Source organism: Colletes latitarsis, chromosome 11 (assembly GCF_051014445.1).
Source record: "Colletes latitarsis isolate SP2378_abdomen chromosome 11, iyColLati1, whole genome shotgun sequence".
NCBI lineage: Eukaryota > Metazoa > Arthropoda > Insecta > Hymenoptera > Colletidae > Colletes > Colletes latitarsis.
The window spans coordinates 10,900,386-10,921,527 of record NC_135144.1 but is presented as its reverse complement, the minus strand read 5'-3'; the positions used below and the strand labels follow the sequence as shown (position 1 = coordinate 10,921,527).

The following is a 21,142-nucleotide window of genomic DNA, read 5'->3' as shown; positions in this document are numbered from 1 at the left end:
GTCACAAGTTGTCTGCAACGGTCAGCAGTGGTCAGCAATGGTCAGCTGACGTCGGAAGATGTTCGCAGAGGCCAGCTTAAGCCAGGAGACGCTGGCAGAGGTCAACAGAGGAAGGCAGGAGTCGTAGTAATCGTTGTACGTTGCCAGAAATATATACGGTGGTCAGCAAAGGTCAGCATTGACAAGCAGAGATCACCAGGGGCGAATAGTAGCAAGTAGTAAGCGTTATATGTTGTCAAAAGCATCAGAGGTGGTCAGCAGCGGTCAGCAGAGACGAGCAGAGGCAGGCAGAAGTCAGTAGTAATCGTTATACGTTGTCAGAAATATAAGCGGTGGTCAGCAGGGGCCAGCAGAGGCTGGGAGGGGCTAACAGTAACCAGTCGTAATCGTTATACGTTGTCAGACGTAACAGGAGTGATCAGCAGCGGTCAGCAGAGGCTAGCGGAGGCTGGCAGACGTCAGTAGTAATCGTTATACGTTGTCAGAAATTCCAGGAGTGGTCAGCAGCGGTCTGCAGAGGCCAGTGGAGACCTGTTGACGGGAGGTCGGATATTAGTTGTTCAAGAGCGAGAAGGGAAGTGTGAGCCTTTCTCTCTCGACTCCCACGAGTCGGTCCGAACTTACTTTGGGCAACTTCGGAGAATCGAGAAAGAGGGCATGCATCATTTTGCCTTTGTCGGGTTTCTGAAACTCCACGAGCTCACATACGCGTGATCTGACATAGTGTGAGAGAGCACCTTCGGTGCCTTTCTGGCATCTCTGGACCAATCACGCATTTCTTGCCGCGTCTCGAAACCCATGTGCAATGTCACGCGTCGCGTCGTAGTATAATTGTAAACTAATGTACATTTTGCCCGTAAATGCAATACTTTTAAATACTCGTGAAATCGTAGGTGTTTATTTGAAATCAATCCGTCGCCCTGAGAAAGTAATACGGAAGTTTTTAACGTGATTAAACGTGGTTAGTGAAATACCAATTATAAACTAGATTATGTTTCTCATTACGAAATCTAACAATGCGACACTTATCTAGATCGAGGGAGAATTTATTCAACGAGCACCATTCCTGAACACTGTTAAAGTAATTCTGAATTACTTGAATGCTTTGCTGATTGTAGATAGTAAGAATGTACTGTGTTTGAATACTTTACAAATGCCATTAATATACAAATGTATAATAGAAGTAGGAAACCCCTCGTTGATATTGCAACGTAACGATCGAATCGAAATTTTTTCATATAGATTTTCTGGATGCGAAAAATATTGTTGATTCATTTGCAGTACGGTTGCCGTTGAATCGCTTTTAAATTACTTTGGAGAGGATTCACGGTAGGACCCGGGAACGTTCCAAATGGAATAAAACCTTCAGGATTGAAAGCGATAAATTCGAGATACGTACAGCGCCGGTTGCATATTTTCTGCGGCAAACGGGCAGCAATAATTTTAAGTTTTGTCGCGACTGCGTTTGTTAGAGTCAACCGTATGAACGCCGCAATTTGTAACGGGTTTTGTAACGATACGCAAACGTCGTTACACGATGTTTTTGCATCGTTTCGCGTAATTTGATGAACGAGCCGTCCGATATAAACCTTCGTCCCCCCGTAACTATAATATCGTCGTTACACCGATGAAATTAAGCTTATCGATTTCGATGAAATTTAATGCGCGTAATTTACAAGACTACTTGATAAGCATTCCTGGGATATCGAACGCAGCGGCCTTAACACGCTGTAAATTGATAATCGATACTCGCGTTACACGAATATATTTTTAATCGTGATCACTGCAGATGAAATATCATTCCTCCCTTAACTCCTTCACTGCGAAAATTTACCTAATTCTAATGGGTGACTATAATCTACCTAATCTCCTTTATTTCTACATTATCATTTCCGCTTATATCAATTTAACACGATACTAACACTCGATCTTATCTTCTCTTCTTATAACAACTTAAATGTGGTTTCCTCTCTTGATTGTTTTCCTTCTGTCGAGATTTGAATCCTGGATGAGGTTTTACCAGGATCGGATACAAAATAAACGAGTAAATTTCTTTAATAACAAGAACAGTAATTTATATACAATATTTTAGTTTAAATTTTATTATCACTAATGTGTTTTATATGTATACCAAAGAATTTCCCCCAAAAATACTGTTATTAACGTTAGATTAACGGACTGAGCCAATTTGACTCATTAAAAATTCGAGTACTATACAGGGTGTTCAGCCACCCTTGGGAAAAGTTTTAATGGGAGATTTTAGAGGTCAAAATAAGACGAAAATCAAGAATACCAATTTGTTGATGGAGGCTTCGTTAAAAAGTTATTAACGTTTAAAGTTCCACTCGTACTGAATTTTTTTCTCGAAAACGCGCAGGATTTCGGGGGTATATCTATTCATCAAAAACGATTATAATTGCCCCCGTGACCGAGAATAATTTTTACAGAACGATTTGAAAATTTTATTTTTGCCAAAAAATTTCAGCAGCCTACCCCCTTGTTGATTTTTCTTAAAAATTCGTTTTCGATTTTTAATAAATTTGTTTGACACGCTACGAAAAAGTTGTTTAGCACTTTTTTGTAGGTATACAGGAACTCTAATTCCTTCCAAAATTTCAATAAGATACATTCACTATTATAGGAGTTATGGCTGTTTGTAGATTGGACCATTTTTGTGGGTTTTTTTTTCAATTTACAGGGTTAAGGAGCGACTTTTCGAATATTTTTGGAATTTCTACATATTCTTGATTAAAATACGCGTCGTTTGCATTTTGAAACATTAAAATCCTCCAATCCGTTCAGGAGTTATGACATTTTAAACATTCGCATGTAATTGTAGGAAAGCATTTCTAGCCCCAAATTAAATTTTCGGTAAGGAATTTTATTTTCGAAAGTGTGTAGGATTTTGGGGGTATGTCTATTCACTAAAAATGATTGTAATCGACCCCTGCAACCGAAAATAATTTTTCCAGAATGATTTGAAATTTTTTAAAATTTCAGGGGCATCGGAATGTCAGAGTCAGACATTGTAGTTTCGGTAAAGAATTTTTTTTTAGAAAGTGCGCAGGATTACGTGGGTATGTCTAATGACAAAAAATGATTGTAATTAACCCTCCTAGTCAAAAATAATTTTTTTAGAACGATTTGAAATTTTTTAACTTCGTCTAAATATTTCAGAATCTACTCGAATTTTTTTCTCGAAAATGCGTAGGATTTCGAGGATACGTTTGTTTACCAAAAATGATTGTAATTGACCCCCGCAACCGAAAATAATTTTTCCAGAATAATTTGAAAGTTTTTAATTTAATTTTTTAGTAACTTTTTGACAAAAGTCAAGAAATTGATATTCTTGATTTTCGTCTTATTTTGGCCTCTAGAATCTCCCATTAAAATTTTTCCCAGGGGTGACCAAACACTCTGTATATTACGTCTATATTTTGTACGGTACATCTAGTGTTAACATTTTGATGATGAAACGTTCGTTGATTTTTGTGAAAGGAGTTCGGTATATCACGAATTTATTTAGTACGACTAAAAAATTCTACCTTCATATTTTAATTAATTTATTTACTAAACTTGTATAGATTTACCATTTCAAATACGTTAAATATTTAGGAGGCTACCCTCTACAGACAGTTTCGTAATAACAGCGTAATATCTATGCGGGTGTATATGTATCCGGGTCTGTTTCACGAAACTTCACAACAGTTCTACTAATATTGTAGCCCTCAGGCTCAGGTACCCTGAATCAGAGATAGTGAGCGTTAATTACTTTCGTAATTAGCAACTGCTTCTAGGGCGATGACGGTGTTGCTTACCATTAAAGAACGTATAAATCTAATAATATCAGAACTCCGACTCGTCGGTTACTCGACTCGCGCGCAAATTTCCCGTTATTTATTTACACCGTGACGCGAAATTTCATAACGATGTCGCGTATATTCTTTATTATATATCGCGATAGCCGTGCGCGTACGAGGCTCATTAAATATCTTCTCCTATCTAGGCATCCGGAGTAATTATGGAATAATCTCCGCCCGCTATCTCGCGGAAGTATTTTTAACCGAGAATACGGGTCGCCCTCTCCGCGACAAGTTGAAATTAAAATTTTTTCTACCCCAGTCCTCGCAGAAGCTGCGCGACGAAGCTGAATCTCGCGTGCAACCGAACCGACGTTACTCAGTTTTATTAAAAAGCTTGTTAACCATAAATTTCTATAATCAGTTCAAACAAACGGCAAGTAAAAAAAAAAAAGGGTACGAACGTAAGGGCACATGTGCACACAATGTTTCTCCATTTCCCTTCCATTAGCGCATCTGATTCAGGGTTGTACCTAGTTAGTTCCAAAGCTCCCAGCAGTTTCGCTGTAAATGGTTTCTGCCGTGCAATGGACAACGGTCGGGGAAAGAAAAGGGTGGGCAAAAAAAAAAAAAAGAAGTTGCGGACGATTTGCTAAAAGTTTTACGATCGCGGCCACACGTGGAACGTTTTGCTCGTTTGCACGATTATCTCCGCGCGTCAGACTTTTTGCTCGCGTCGCAGACATTCGTCGCGGTCGGTGGAATTATTCGAGCGCTACGCCCCCGGCGTGGTCTTTGTTTCGCGATTAAATTTACGCTTAACCCCCCATCCCCTCCTGATCAGAGGACGGGGAAACGCGTACGGAAAGTAATTGCGCCTAGATTCGATATTAAACAGGAGTACGGAACAACGTTAATCTCGCTGGGTACTTTAAATCGCTGCATCGCGATATTAACCGTGGGGAAATACGACTCTGTTGGCCGACCACGATAATTTTACCCCCGTGGTCGGTTGTACGTCTAACTACGGTACGCAAACGCGCGACAGGATCGACCAATACGCAAAATAACCGCGCGCTTACTAAATTTCTAAATGTATATTCAATGACACTGCGATCGCCATTCGATCGCGGATGTAATTATAATTGCAAATCTTCGAAGCGTGTAGAAACTGTTTAATTACGATGCAATTTGCCTGGTTTTACTTCTAAATTGCGGCGATGATTCTTGAAAACGTGTCTGCGGACCGTGATTCGTATGAATTGAACATTTGTTCGACAGAACTTGCAAATTAGCATTTAAAGACGACGAGCTTATATGTTATTTACTAATGTAGTAGTTTGGGGGACCTGTGAAAGAGATGGAAAGGAAAAGGGTCTCCTAGCAGAGTCTACCTTAGGCGATGAGATATTGGGAGTCTCAATGGAAAAATTTTAATGGGGGGTTTAGAGATCAAAATAAGACGAAAATCAAGAATATCAATTTCTTCATCGAGGCTTCGTTAAAAAGTTATTAACGTTCAAAGTTCTGCGTGTGCGTGATAGTAGTTTTTATCACAGACGAGATAAACGAGTAGACCTAACACTTTATCGACTTTCGTGACCCAGTATCACTGCCATATTGACCGAAATTGGAAAATTTCAAATCGTTCTAAAAAAATTATTTTTGGTTGCAGAGGTCAATTACAATCATTTTTAGTCAATAGACATACCACCGAAATCCTACGCATTTTCGAGAAAAAAATTCATTACTGAAAATATAATGTCTGACCATACCATTGATATGTTTCACTGAAATTTCATGCGTACCTTTAAAAAATCATAACTCCCAAATGATTTGGAGGATATTAATGTTTCAAAATGCAAACGACGCGTATTTTAGTGAAGAATATGTAGAAATTCCAAGAATGTTAGAAAAGTTGTTCCTTAACCCCGTAAAGTGAGAAAACCCCTATAAAAATGGTCCAATTTTCAAACGACCATAACCCCTACAATAGTAAATATATTTCAGTGAAATTTTTGGGGTTAGTAGAACTCATGGATACCTAGAAAAAAGTACTAAACAACTTTTCCATAGCGCATCGAACAAATTTATTAAAAATCAAAAACGAATTTTTAGGAAGAATCGACAGGGGGTAGGTGCAGAAATTTTTCATCGAAATTAAGAAGTTGAAATCATTCTGAAAAAATTATTTTCGGTTGCGAGGGTCAATTACAATCATTTTTGGTGAATACACATACCTCCTAAATTCTCCCCAGTTTTGAGAAAAAAATTCATTACTGAAAATATAATGAGGCCAGAAATGTAGCCTGGAAATTTCATGCGAATCTTTAAAATATCATAACTCCTGAACGGATTGAAGAATTTTAATGTTTGAAAAAGCAAATAACGCGTATTTTAGTGAAGAAAATGTAGAAATTTTTAAAATATTAGAAAAATTGTTCCTTAACCCTGTAAATTGAGAAAAACCTCATAAAAATGGTCCAATCTTCAAACAGTCGTAACTTCTATAATAGTGAATATATCTTATTGAAATTTTGGGAGAAAGTAGAGGTCTTGTATACCTACAAAAAAGTGCTAAACAACTTTTCCGTAGCGCGTCAAACAAATTTATTAAAAATCAAAACCGAATTTTTAAGAAAAATCGACGCGGGGTAGATGCTTAAATTTTTCGGCGAAAAAAAAATTTCAAATCGTTCTTGATGATTCTTTGCATCGTAGATCTTTTTTGTTTGCAATACGCGATATTTCGGATAAACTTTTGCACTGGTTATGCAAATTAATAATTATCTTTCGCTCGTCTACGGTAGTTCCCTTACTTTTTCGACCCACGTTGCTACATTAATGGTAAACTTTGCTCTGTATGCCTGTGCTACAATTCCAGACAACGTTTGTTATGTTGTTACAGAAACTAGTTACGTTATATTTACCCAACAAAATTTGAATCATAGTTGTAATAAACTGCAACTGTACGAATGCTTACTAAGCGTTCATTTCTGTCATTTCGTTCATTTTTCTTGATATTTACATAATATTTATTATTGTAGTTCTACAGACTTTGGAGAATACATGTAACACGTTTGTTTAAAAAATATTGTTCAATAAACATTATTATTCAGCATTTTAGTCGTAATTAATCACTGCACGGGTACTTTTTTCTGTATCATACATTTTTACTAATACGTAATGGATTTCCCGTAAAGTAATAACAATATTGTATGTAGTACGTTTCTGAAATATTTCTAAAGCCCGTTCGATGGATTTGGGAATAGAGAAACTCTTTTGAAACGATGCGAAAAAGCTGAAATAATGGCGTTTCGGGCAGAACGCGGTAAACCGTTAACGATATTCGTAGCAGGTATCGCGGTTGTTTAGTATTCTCAAATTAAAATCACTTTATCTGTGAAAATCCGTTTCAACGTGGCGCGAGCTTGAATTTTAACGCCCGCGCCGCGGGAAACCGTTTCGAACATACGCGTGCAGCCGCGCGGATTTTAATTACTTCGGTTTACGTGACGCGCGGAGGCCGTCGTCGTTCCGGGCTGAAAACAACGGGGCATAATTAAATATGGATTATCTGTATTTAAGCTCTTACTCACGCTAATTGGGGCAGAAAGAAGACAGTTACTGTCCGTCGGGCTCGGTGTAATATTTTGCGATAACGAAGCCGCGGGGAAACAACGGCCCGGAAGCACACGGATCGAGAACGATCGATGACCGCCTCTAACGATTCGCCTTTTTTTCCCCCCTCCCTTTTTCAACTTCCGCGTCGTCTGTTTCCGGGTTTCCTCGTTAAGTAGTAAGATGCAACAAGTGTTGGACGGATTACGTCTTGCGGGAAACAAATGAGATCAACGTGGCAGGATAATTCTGCGCCTCGTTAATTAATCGACGAAGGCCAGTGTTTGTCTGGCGTTTCCCAAGATTTCTTTTTTCGATGTCTCGACCTCGTTAAATGCTTCCGGCGTTCGGTCTAGCGACTGTTCGAGCGCTAGTTTCTCACGAGGGGTTGAACACAGTCATAATTCCGAATCTTCAATCAGTCAGCGGGAAATTTTATTGTGAACGGGGTAAAAGATCCAATTCATTTGAACGTTCGACTCTTGCAATATATCAAGTATATCCATTCACGAAATTACAACCGTACGATTTATTATACAGGGTGTTCGGCCACCCTGGGAGATTCTGGAGGCCAAAATAAGACGGAAATCAAGAATACTATTTTGTTGATGAAGGCTACGTTAAAAAGTTATTTGCGTTTAAAGTTCCGTCCGTAAAGAATTTTTTTCTCGAAAGTGGGTAAGATTTCGGGAGTATGTCTATTCACCGAAAATAATTATAATTGACCCCCGCAACCGAAAATAATTTTTCCAGAACGATTTGAAACTTTTCAATTTTGTCAAAAAATTTCACACCCTCTCGAATTTTTTCCTCGAAAGTGGGTAGGAATTCGAGGGTATGTCTAATGACCAAAGATGATTCTAATTGAATTCCCTAGGTAAAAATAATTTTTTCAGAATGATTCGAAATTTTTTAATTTAAAAATGAATAATTAATTGAAAAATTAAATTTAAAAATTTCAAATCATCCACGAAAAAATTATTTTTGGTTGCGGGGGTCAATTACAATCATTTTTGGTGAATACACTTACCCCCCAAATCCTACACAGTTTCGAGAAAAAAATTCGTTACCGAAAATATAATGTCTGATCATGAATGAATGAGTTATTAATTTTAAATGCGTTTATCTTCGAAACTTCCTCGTAAAATTTTACTTATTGCATATTTATTTTCATTTATATTGGTACGAGCGTTTCAAAATAGTAAATTAATAACTTAAAATGACTAAATGTAACAAGGTAAGATAATAAGGTCGCTTCAGAAAATCGTATCTGTACTTTGACTTTCATCTTCGAACAACTCAAGCTGAGTGGCTGATCTGAAACAAAAAATATTAATAGTATAGTTAAATAGTATACGTAGGAATATCCTGTGAATGTTTCAGGCGAATCGAATCAATAGTTTCCAAGGTGGGAGTCAGCTTGAAATATGCAGTTTCGAGATAAACGCGAAAGAAAAGAACGGGAATTGATTTTTCTCTAATAAAACTTGCAATTCGAAGTTTGATCGTAGCTGAAAGTTCGTTTACATTTCGTGTTGGGCAATAATGAGCCCTGTCCGCGTTGTTTTAACTTAAGTTGAAAGTTATGGCAGGAAACTGCGTACTTATCCTCTTACTTTGTAAACCTTAGTTTATGAAACGCTTTAAGAAATTCTGTTCTGACACGTTAAATGCAGATTAGACTAGATGAGGTGCTTTTAGAAATTCTGTTTGCATAAAATTTCCTTAAAGTTTTGTTACGTATCGCGGGTAAATTAAGGCGCGTACTCTGCGCCCAGGGGTGTGGAGTGTTTTCGCGAAAATTAATTAAAATTAAACCGATGATTGAATTTTATCAAAGACATTTAATTCTATTTATTTATTTTTAGTACGTATCCGACAAATGGCAACACAACTAAATCCAAGCAGGCTTCTTTTGACGCCATTAAGGGGGTAAACCACTGTGACGGATTCAAAAAATCGAAATTTTTTTATCTATTTTCAATGTTTAGGAGTTTAAGAATAATTAATATTTGGAGGCTTCTCACGCTGGTTCCCATTATGACTGTAATAATTAATATTTTTATATGAAATTTTTGCAAGAAGTAGTTCGAGAAATGTAGTTTCGAAAACATTAAACATTTATCAGAAAAAGTTTCATAGTTACATCGAAAGAATTCTTGAAAATTGCCTTTATTTTCAGTCGTCACAGTGGCTTCTCTCCTTAAAAGGATATTCTAGAGTTTCATTTGTTTGGTCGTTTTAGGAATTTTTTTATAAAAAAAGTATACGTTTCTTAATTTCGAAATTTTACATACATGTTCATTTATATTTTACGAATGTTCATAATCTGTTACAAGTGAAAATAACCAAAATTGACTGAATTATATGCCATTGAAAACGGTTTCCTTTAAGGGGTTATTATAAAGTTTAATTTGTTTGCTCTTTTTGGGGATTTTTTACTAGAAAAAGTATACATTTTTTAATTTCGAATTTTTACATGCATATTCATTTATGTTTTAGGAATGTTCAGAATTTTTTACAAGTGAAAATAATCAAAATTGACTGAATTATATGTCATTGAACAAGCTTCCTTGAAGAGGATATTCTAGAATTTCACTTGTTTAGGCTGTTTAGGGATTTTCGTATAAAAAAAACTATACGTTCCTTAATTTCGAAATTTTACACACACATTTATTCATGTTTTATGTACGTTCAAAGTTCTTTTGGAGTGAAAATAATCAAAACAGACTAAATTATATGTAACTGAACAAGGTTCTTTAAGGGGGGGAGACTCACGTAAAATGGTAAAACGAGAAGTGATATTTGCAAATTTTTTTACAACGTAAGGGTTTGACGAAACTTTTTGCTACTTTCCACAGAAGAAGTTTCGTAGTTACGTCCAAAAAATTCTCGAAAGTGGTTTGGCCCCTTAAAACATATGGGGCGTCGAGTTGGGCCACGATCCAAACAATCCTGTTGCAATGTTGTTATTGTTTACACAGATCGTAGGGATACGGAGACAACAAGCTAGTTTATTACTCTGGTAGCACATTCGGTGGCGTCTAAACCGGGCGGCCGAGACTGTTCTCCATGTTACCCTCGCATCCAACGAGTGCCGTTTCTTTTGTGTTCCAGGCGGACCTGTCCTGCAGGAACACGAAGCAGACCGTGGGCGCGATTTATACCCGCACGAACTTTGTGACACTGAAATACATCACCGACTCCTGGGGCACCAACGCAAACGGCTTCCGTCTCGTTATCACCGCAGTCAAGGATCCTAGTGAGTACTCTCGTCCTCGCGATAATTTCTCCTGTATTTTTTTTATTTTGGTTCTACCTTGCGCTCGTATCTTATTCGCTTGTATCAGATCCGCGCGAAACTTCTGACTTTAGTCCCGGCCGTTCTTCAGGTTGTCCTAAACAACTTAAGGGCGTATTTTAATCTGCACTACGTATTTCTGGACTTGGGGAATTTTTTAAACGAGTAAACTATATTAGATCGTCCCATATGTTCGTACCGAGTTTTATAGTACAATTTAAAGCAATATTTTAAACATGTAATAGAATTTTATAAACCTCTTCTCGCTCGATAACTCCCTACCTTTCTTTTGGGAAAGCCATTGTATCGTCGCTACAAAACTTGTTTGATTTTTTTATTAAAATGTAGTTTAATGCTTTTCATTGAAACGTTGGCATTTTTAAATTTTCTACTCATTAATAAGCTTAGAGATTGTTGCATTTTATTTTTTATAAGGTTCCGTTTTATTATTTGTTAGCAAAAATATTCGTACAATCAGGCTCAAGCACAGTTAAGAGTATTTCGTTCTGTAAACTAGTGTGGATTCCAAACTTCGAATTTGTGTGAATTGTTGGTGTTAATATGTTTCAAATTTCAAAAATCCTCTGAACTGACATATTTTGTTTGTTCTCTATTCAATTACAAATTTTATCCTCGTTAATTTTAGAATGTCGAACGGCACGAACTTATGGGACCTAATAAAATGATGTCAAATTTATATGGTTTATCTACTCATGTTTCGGTGGTGTTTTAATATTCTTTGAGCGAATGAAAGTTCAAATTGGTGGCAATGTATACTCTCAAACACAGTCATAGTTTATTCTGTTAGCTTGAAGTGTAAAAACGTGAAAAATTCTTAATCAACATGAGTTTGATTATAGCCGGTGGCAGGGCAAAGAAAAACAGTCGCTAATTAAAACAATGGCAACACTTTGAAGCTTGATTATCGATTTTTGCATGTTTTCCTTTAATTTCGATTAATTTCAGGATGTTAAAAAATGCACAGTTTGGAAATGAAAATTTCATGCAGGATCTTTCAGAGTGTTTCCCAATGAACAAAAACTGTCCAACTTTGCATTCACGCGATTGTGCAAGTGTTTCATTTTTCTTAATTAATTCGTATAGAAAATATTTGAAACCAGTTTCGTTTTTAGTAAAAATTATGATTGTTGCTGCAAATCTACAATAATATTTCTTTACTTTGATGTTTTACAAGTTGTCATTATCTCAAAAACATATATATGTATTTTATGTTACAGTTTCTATATCTATTAATTGAGAAAAATGAAACTAAATTGGAAGCCATATTTGCGCAGTTATGTGGATGCCAAGTCGGAGAACGTATTGTTAGGTATTGTTTCCACGTAGCAATAATTAAATTGATACCTTAGATTTGCTCAATTTCAAGCCTCGTTTCATTAGTCATTTCATTTTCTCGTTAATTAATTCGAGAACCAAATATAGCTAACTTCGATCGTCGTTATGATTTAATTAAGAAAAGTGAAACCGAATTGGAATATTTGCACAATCATGTGGATGCGAAATCAGGGAAGGTATTGCTTCCAGGTAGGAATAATTGTATGGTACTTTAGGTTTGCTCAATTACAAGACTCAATTCATCTAACCGCTGATTTTCTCGTTAATTATTTCAAGAATAAAATATAGCTGAGTTCGATCATCGTCATGTTTATATTTTTCATTTCTAACAACTTTCCCATCTCTGAAGACACTCTGAAAGATCCTGCATGAATTTTCCATTTCCAGACGTCCTCTACTGTGATCATTGTGGCCAGCGTTTTTCTCCATTAGGTTACTATGACTTAACACTTCATGTATACCCATTCCTACCATGATCGGTCAAATGACCAGTCTTTCTTTCTCTCTTTTACAAGGCAACGTACTTACAATTTGTGCATTATATGTATAGAAACTTGTGTTTTGATGTTTATTCGTAAGATATCCTTCTCATTTATGTTAAAAAAATTTTTAATTTTCATTGGATAGAAGATAAAGCGCCCTTGAAAACGAATTTCGTTTCAAGTCAATACCATAGTTAGTTCTAGAGAAAACACTTATTTAAGAAAAAGTACTGGCTAGTAATTACGCAAACATCTTGTATTTAAATTTAAATTAATTTTCAATTAAATAAACAATTTATAATCTAGTTTTATCGTACACTAGTCGTATGATCAATAGGAATTGCTGAAACTTCTTTGGGTATGTAGCGTCAAAGTAAATTTCAAAATAAACATAGAAGATAGCAAAAATTATAGTAGGTGATATGATCATTAGATAGAGGATGAAATGCCCTTTAAAATGAGCGTTCGAACGAGACGATAGCTTTATTAGTTCCGGAGATATCGCGATTTTAGTTTCAAGTCGATGCGGTGGCTAGTTTCGGAGATATAAGGGTTCGAAGCGTTTGTTTACGTTTCATTGATGTCAATGAACACGCGCGCGTGAAAATAGTAAACAGTGCGTAGTAAATTCTTGGAAATACTACTACTTCCCGGTCACGTGACTGTCTCGACTCACGCGCGACAAGGAGGTACGACGCGGCGCGTCAGACGGAGACAGAGATAGTCAAATTAAGAAAAATACCCTTTTACATAACTTACGATATCTCGAAAACGGAAAGTCCGATCGACAAAAACCAAAAACCATTTTAAAGGGGAGGCTTTGCCGCTGCCAACAGTGGTTCAATTATTAATAAATCACTAGTAGTTTAGGAACTGCACGCGTCTAAAGTTTTGTGATTTTTAATACGCGTTAATAGCCTGATTTAACACGGAGAAGCGAGAGACAGCAAAATTTTAAAAATTACCTTTTACATAAATTACGATATCTCGAAAACGAAAAGTCGGATCGCCAAAAACCAAAAACCATTTCAAAGAGGAAGCTTTGTCGCTGCCAACGGTGGCTCAGTCATGAAGAAAATATTAATAGTTTCGAAACTGCACGTAATTAAAGTTTTAGTATTTTTAATACGTGTTAATAGCATTTTTTAAGGCGGAGAGCGGAATTTTAAAAATTACCTTTTACATAAATTACGATATCTCGAAAACGGAAAGTCGGATCGACAAAAACCAAAAACCATTTTAAAGGAGAAGCTTTGCCGCTGCCAACAGTGGCTCAATTATTAAAAGACACTAGTAGTTTCGGAATTGCACGCGTCTAAAGTTTAACTATTTTTAATATGCGTTGTTAGACTGTTCTAGGTCAGTGGAAACTAAAAATTCTCTTCTTTCGTCTTTGCTATACATATAGTTCCTATTTACATCGGAAATTAACCAGAATTTGGCCCTAAGTTTTGTCCAGTTTTTTACAAAAAACCATTAATCATTCAACCGGGTTCAGATGACCGGTCGTGGTAGGCAAGACAGACTACATATTTTTCTCAGAAAACAAACAATAAGAATAGAAATGAATATTGTAAAATTCATTGCACGTATACTATAAGAAATGTCGTGAAGTTAAATGGCGCTAAAATAATATTGTGTGTCGGAAATTCTCAACGAAATTTTAAAAACGGTCATTTGACCGGTCGCGGTAGGTTTAGTGTCAAAAAATTATTACTTGGACTGCCCAGAAGTCAGAGTAATTAATTCCATTTTAAGCTTTAGTCTTAGAATCTTCTTGTTTTGTAACACGTTGACTGTCAGATAAAAATCGTAAAATTTTTAACGACACTAAAACTCAAATTTTAGACAATTGTATACTACGTAACTTGAATTTTGTCACTTATTTTCATAACCTCGCTAAAATTCATGAATCGTATTCAAACTTCATTTCTTCAACAATTCAGTTTGAGAATTAATTGTAACAGTAAAAGCGATAAAGTTGATTAGCTTAGCTGCTAAGAGTCTCGTGTAAAAATTACAACGGTCGAGACATTAAGTCGCCTTCATTTTAAACGTGAAAATGTATTCGATTCTGCCTCTACATTTCCGCGTATTCGTGAATATTGCGCTGGAAAGCAGGTTTAATTTTCCGAGACTTTCTGGAAGAAAATGGAACGTCTGTTCTTTCTTTCCCCGATTCGCGAAAGTTCCTTTTGAGTATCTTCTGCTCGAGTTGGTTGCGCTTAATGAAGTGGTTAATACACTGTGATTAAAAAAGAGACCGTTAAGAGACCAAAGACGAGGAGAATTCTAATCTTGGTAGAAACGTGGAATAAATAAATGATAAAACTACATTAAATGCACGATAGTAGTTTATTAACACTGTTAAAATACACAGAACCTTGATTTCGAGAAGCTATAGATTATGTATATTTGGTGTTTTTCAAACCGTGTCGCATTGACTTTATATAAAGTTGATATTTTCCAACGATATTTATTAGTAAGAGAAATAAATGTAACAATAAATTAAGAAGGCTCCGGTGTTGGTGTTCAAATTACCGGCTCTCGTTATTTTCCGGGACGGTTTCAATGCTCCCGGTAATTTTAAATTAACAGCGACGCCACGGTGGAAGATAATACTGTCATCCGGCCGTGTAAAATTTGCTTCTCTACTCGTTTTCGCGTGGAAACGGTAAGATCGCCGTCCGGGAAATCCCGGTGAAATTCTGACGCTGAAGCTCGCGATAAATTAAACGCGACGTTTCGCTTCCAGCTCGAATTTTCCTGCTGGCGGTTGAAAGGAGCAGCACGAAACGAGAACTCCGCTGTCTGGCCAACGGATTTGCCTGCTCGTTCCTATTTTTCCGGCCAGTCCCCCTCCCCTTCTCGCTCTGTCCCGCTGATATTCATTTCCGCCAACTACCAAGCTATTAATAAAGTCCTTTATTTCGTCGGCGTTTCGAGCTACCATTAACAACAACCCTTATCGACGTTTCAGTCGAATAAGTTCGCCAGTCGCGGACGAACGTCCGCGCCAATCAACAAACAACGGGAAACGTTTGCAAATTTCGTATCAAGAACAGATTAAATTGAACAACGGTATATGGTAAACGTAGTAATCGATGTGAATGATTCGTAATTTGTCGTTGCATCAACGAAGATTGACGCGTACAATATCACGGGGCGATTTTGACGTTTCTGGTTTCACGAAGTTGAAAATTTGTACGAGACTTTTAAATTTTTATTCACTGAGAATCGAATTGAGAAATGTTTCGTAAACTCGTGCTCTATACGTACTGCTTTATGGAACAAAAATTGTGTACCTTTGTGTTATTTAATGTGGTATTTAGTTTGTAAAATTTTGAGATACTAAAAGCACGTCTTAGAGGAACTATAAAAATTGTAATTCGTATAATTCTTATTAAATTTTAATTCCTTGAGACAAAGCGAAAACATGTGGTCGAAATGTTTTGAAAACTCGTGCTTTATATATACTGTTTTATGGGACAAAAATTGTGTACCTTTGTGTTATTTAATCTGGTATTTAGTTTGAAGAATTTTGAGATAGTAAAAGCATGTCTGACAAGAAATATAAAAATTGTAATTTGTGTAGTTCGTTTTAAATTTTAATTCCCTGAGAAAAAACAAAAACGTATGGTTAAAATGTTTAAAAAATTCATACTTTATACATAGTGTCTTATTAGACAAAAATTGAGTACCTTCCTGTCATTTAATCTGGTATTTAATTTGACTAATTTTGAGATAGTAAAATCATGTCTTACAAGAACTATAAAAATGGTTATTCGTATAATTCTTTTTAAATTTTAATTCCCTAAGAATGAAATTGAAAAATGTTTCGAAAACTCATGCTTTATACATACTGTTTTATGGAATAAAAATCGTGTACTTTTCTGTTATTTAATCTGTTATTTAGTTTATAGAATTTTGAGATAGTAAAAGCATGTTTTACAAGAACTATAAAAATTGCAATTCGTATAATTCTATTTAAATTTTAATTCCCTGAGAAAAAGCAAAAACGTCGAAATGTTTAAAAAATGTATGCTTTATACATACTGTTTAATAGAACGAAAATCGTATACCCTTCTGTTACTTAATCTAATATTTAGTTTGATCAATTTTGATATTGCAAATGCATGTCTTACGAGAATTATAATAGTTGCAAATAAGTAACACGATTAACTAGGCAGTTTGAATAAAACTTGGTAAAACTTGAACGTCCGTTAACGATCGATCTGAAAATAGCTAAACAGTATACTCGTCCAAGATAATGATATAGTGTGTACGATTGCATGGTGTGCAATTCGAGAAATTTCAAACTGTTCGGAATCACGAAAGCTTCTTGTCCAGATATGACTGGACGTGTTTCGATGCAAGGAAGGAATTGTTTTAGCCAATAGTAGCGCGATCCAACGCGAGACGTTTTGCGGCTCGGATCGTGACGGAATTTTGATCACAGATATTTCCTGCACGCTTAAGTGATTCTAGATTAAAGCGCGAACAAGATAATGCTAATTTAGAGGGGTTCTCATCGTCAATATATCGCGAAAAAACTTTTGTACTTTTTATTTTAAATTTAACAGTATTAACCCGTTTATTAAATATGCATTGTAGTTTGAAAAATAGAAACATTCAACGATTCGAAGAAGTTTAAACAAACGCAAATCCAATTTTCGAGCCGATCTCCAACTTTTCTGAGTTGGCGTGAAAGAATTCAGGGAAGTGCAAGTCCAATTTTGAGACCCTTTCGTACATTTTCGCACAAAGGGAACGAATTTAAACCGGATTCAACAAGTTTGAGTTAGTTTTAATCTGCTTATTCCAGACGAGTAAAACTTAAAGGAGACATAATAGAAATTGGATGTATGTGAAAGAAGTGTGCTTGGAAGGAAGGAAAAAGTACAATATGAAAAAGAAATGTTAAAGAAAAACTTATTTCAGAAAATGTGTATACGTAGGTATTAAAAGAGAAAATAATAGTGGTATAGAACTATAAAGAAGAGACTTGAACGTACAATAATAGAAAAAATGATGATTGAAAATTTTAAATATGTATTAAACTTATTACAGTTTTGTTTTATTCGAACTTACAAAAGTCCGGTGGAAATATTCGCGTGGAAAGCTTCGAAACGAAACAATCGTTTCCCGTATTAACGTTGCAAGGAGAACACAAGAGAATGGTTGTCTACAAATTCCAAATAGTTTCTTTCTAATCGAAAAATCAATCTTGGCTGCAATCGTATCCCGTTAAGCTACGTGTATCGATTCCCTATTTTTCACGAAAAGCTTCCCATTCGGTGTCTGTAAAACACTGCATTAACGAGGTAATTTGTTCGGTGTCAGAGTGAAGCCAGAGTTCTCCATCTGTTAGAATCAACCATTACAAATGCGCGGTTACCGAAATTTGAACAGAGAGTGAAGCCCATCGTCGCGTAAAATTTCGCTCGCGACGAGTTATTATTAACCACTCGCGCCCGAAAATTACACCGTCCCGTTAATTTTATTCCATTTCCCGTGTAAACGAACCATAGCACCGGGAATATTTGCCAACTTCGGCGATTGTTTGCTTTATTTCAAGTTCGACTGCCAGCTTTTGGAGCCATAAAACGCCAGACCATTTTACACTTTCGCAAACTCTGTGCCATTCTTTTGTACTTTACCTGCAATCACTCTTTTTCGGATATATTTATCTTTTACAATGTTTGAATGGGGGAACAATGTACCCTTTCTCGCGGAGAACGTTAAAATCGAAATTAAACGATTGTTTGCGGAAGAAATGAAAGCATTTCAGATATCGTGTAATGAGAAGGAAAATATTCATAATATTTTAGTATAACGCGCAGAAGAAAGGAACCAGTTAATAAAAATTGTACGTTTGTTGTTTCGCGAGGAAATGAGAGAAAGCCATTTGCAGAATACGATAGCGATATGTGAATCCTTGTACCGTAAAATTGCGGTGAGGCTGCAGTTCCTTCTCGTATAGTTCTCGATTTACTAACATTGTATTTCGAGTAAAGTTTTCTAATAATACTCTTGTTAGGGACGTGGTTTGTGTCTCACAGAATTCTTCCTTCCACGTTTCTCTTCTTTCATCGTATCCGACCACCGCGTCGGCGAAGTTGTTCGAAGGAATCATGTACCACAAATATTTGTTTTGCTCTCTGACCTCGGTGAAAAATAATCTTCTGGTTGGAGAATTATAAAAAATATTTGTTTGATATTTAATACGTTTTAAGTATATTACATGTACTCTGATTATTGAATATTTCTATTTGTTACAATATCATTTAAAAAAATTTCGATATTCCTAGGCAGATAAAAATAGACAATGAACGTGTTAATGATCAGACTAATTATTGCATATTTAATATATTTAGTATGTTTCGATAACATCATTTTAAGTAGCCAACATGTACTCTAATTATTGAATATCTCTATTCGTTACACAACAATGTCACAGAGTCAATATTCCTACACAGATAAAAATAGAGAATAAACGTGATAAAGAAACGATCAGACTATTTATGGAACATTTTGCATATTTTGTATATTTAGTGTGTTTCGTTAACATCGTTTTAAGTATGTAACATGTTCTTTAATTATTGTATATCTCTATTCGTTACACAACAATGTCAAAGAATCAATATTCCTACACAGATAAAAATAGTGAATAAACGTGATAAAGAAACGATCGGACTATTTATGGAACATTTTGCATATTTTATAGAGGGTGTTCGGCCACACCTGGGAAAAATTTTAATGGGAAATTCTAGAGGCCAAAATAAGACGAAAGTCAAGAATACTAATTTGTTAATGGAGGTTTCGTTGAAAAGTTATTAACGTTTGAAGTTCCGCCCGTACTGAATTTTTTTCTAGAAAGTGGGTAGGATTTCAGGGGTATGTCTATTGACCAAGAATTATTGTAATTGACCCCCGTATCCGAAAATAATTTTTTTAGAACGATTTGAAAAAATTTCTTTCCGCTGAAAAATTTAGGCACCTACCCCCTTGTCGATTTCTCTTAAAAATACCTTTTTGATTTTTAATAATTTTATTTGACGTCTTACAGAAAAGTTGTCTAATACCTTTTTGTAGGTACCTATGAGCTCTACACCCATGCCAAATTTAAATGAGATACGTTCACTATTGTAAGAGTTATGGCAGTTTGAAAATTAGACCATTCTTATGGGGTTTTTTTTATTTTGCGAAGTCAAGGAACAATGTTTTGAATATTTTTGGTACTTCTACATATTCTCCACTAAAATACGCGTAGTTTGTTTTTTTAAACGTTAAAATCGTCCAATCCGTTCAGAAGTTATGACATTTTAAAGATTCGCATGAAATTTCAGGGAAACATGTCAATGGTATGGTCAGACATGAAATTTTCGGTAATGAATTTTTTTTTTCGAAAGTGGGTAGGATTTCATGAGTATGTCTATTGACCAAAAATTATTGTAATTGACCCTCGCAACCGAAAATAATTTTTTCAGAACGATTTGAAATTTTTGTTTTTCGTCGAAAAATTTAGGCACTACCCCCTGTCGATTTTTCTTAAAAATTAGTTTTTGATTTTTAGAAATTTTGTTTGCAGCCCTATAGAGAAGTTGTCTAATACTTTTTTGTAGGTACCCATGAGCTCTACTTCAGAAAAAAGTTTCATTGAAATATATTCGCTATTGTAAGAGTTATGACTGTTTGAAAATTGGACCATATTTATGGGGTTTTTCTCATTTTGTGGTGTCAAGGATCAACTTTTCGAATATTTTAGCAATTTCTACGTATTCTTCACTAAAATACGCGTTGTTTGCTTTTTTAAACATTAAAATCGTCCAATCCGTTCAGAAGTTATGACGTTTTAAAGATTCGCATGAAAATTTGGGCAGACATTTCTGGCCTAAAATTATATTTTCGGTAATGAATTTTTTTCTCGAAAGTGCGTAGGAATTCAAGAGTATGTCTATTCACCAAAAATGATTGTAATCGACCTTTGCAACTAAAAATAATTTTTTCAAAACGATTTGAAACACATGAAATTTCTGCGGATTCATTCATTCATAATCAGACATTATATTTTCGGCAATGAATTTTTTTCTCGAAACTGGGTAGGATTTCGGGGGTATGTGTATTCACCAAAAATGATTGTAATTAACCCTCGCAACCGAAAATAATTTGTCCGTGAATGATTTGAAATTTTTTAATTTAATTTTTGAATAACTTTTTAACGAAACCGCAATCAACAAATTGATATTCTTGATTTTCGTTTTATTTTGGCCTCTAAGATCTCCCATTACAATTTTTCCTACGGTTGGCCGAACACCCTGTATACAGGAAAATTTGTGTGGTTTTATAAGTGTCTTATAGTATTCGTGTATATTTTAGTTTTTACTCGTTAATGAAATAATAACGTATAGCATCTGCATTGACGTAAATATATAATAATTGCGTATGCGATTCTCGAGTTATTTCAATAATAGTTACTCTGATATCAGTTTTTCTATCGCATATGCAGTTGCAAAAAACACGTGCGACGCGCGGGAAAGCTAAACGTAGACGATATTGACGCGGAGAAGATTGCGAGGTAA

General features: G+C 35.5%; 1 protein-coding gene across 5 annotated transcripts in view; it reads left to right on the top strand.

Moving 5' to 3' along the window:
* Nucleotides 1-21,142, top strand: part of LOC143348048 (uncharacterized) — a 271,690-nt gene that overhangs the window by 188,713 nt on the left and 61,835 nt on the right. For all 5 annotated transcript variants that reach the window (XR_013080699.1, XM_076777835.1, XM_076777832.1 and 2 more), the window contains one exon: nucleotides 10,539-10,683. Coding sequence is in view for 4 of the 5 variants with exons in the window: in XM_076777835.1 (XP_076633950.1) it covers nucleotides 10,539-10,683 (145 nt within the window). In the remaining variant the exon portion in view is untranslated. The remainder of the gene's footprint in view (nucleotides 1-10,538; nucleotides 10,684-21,142) is intronic.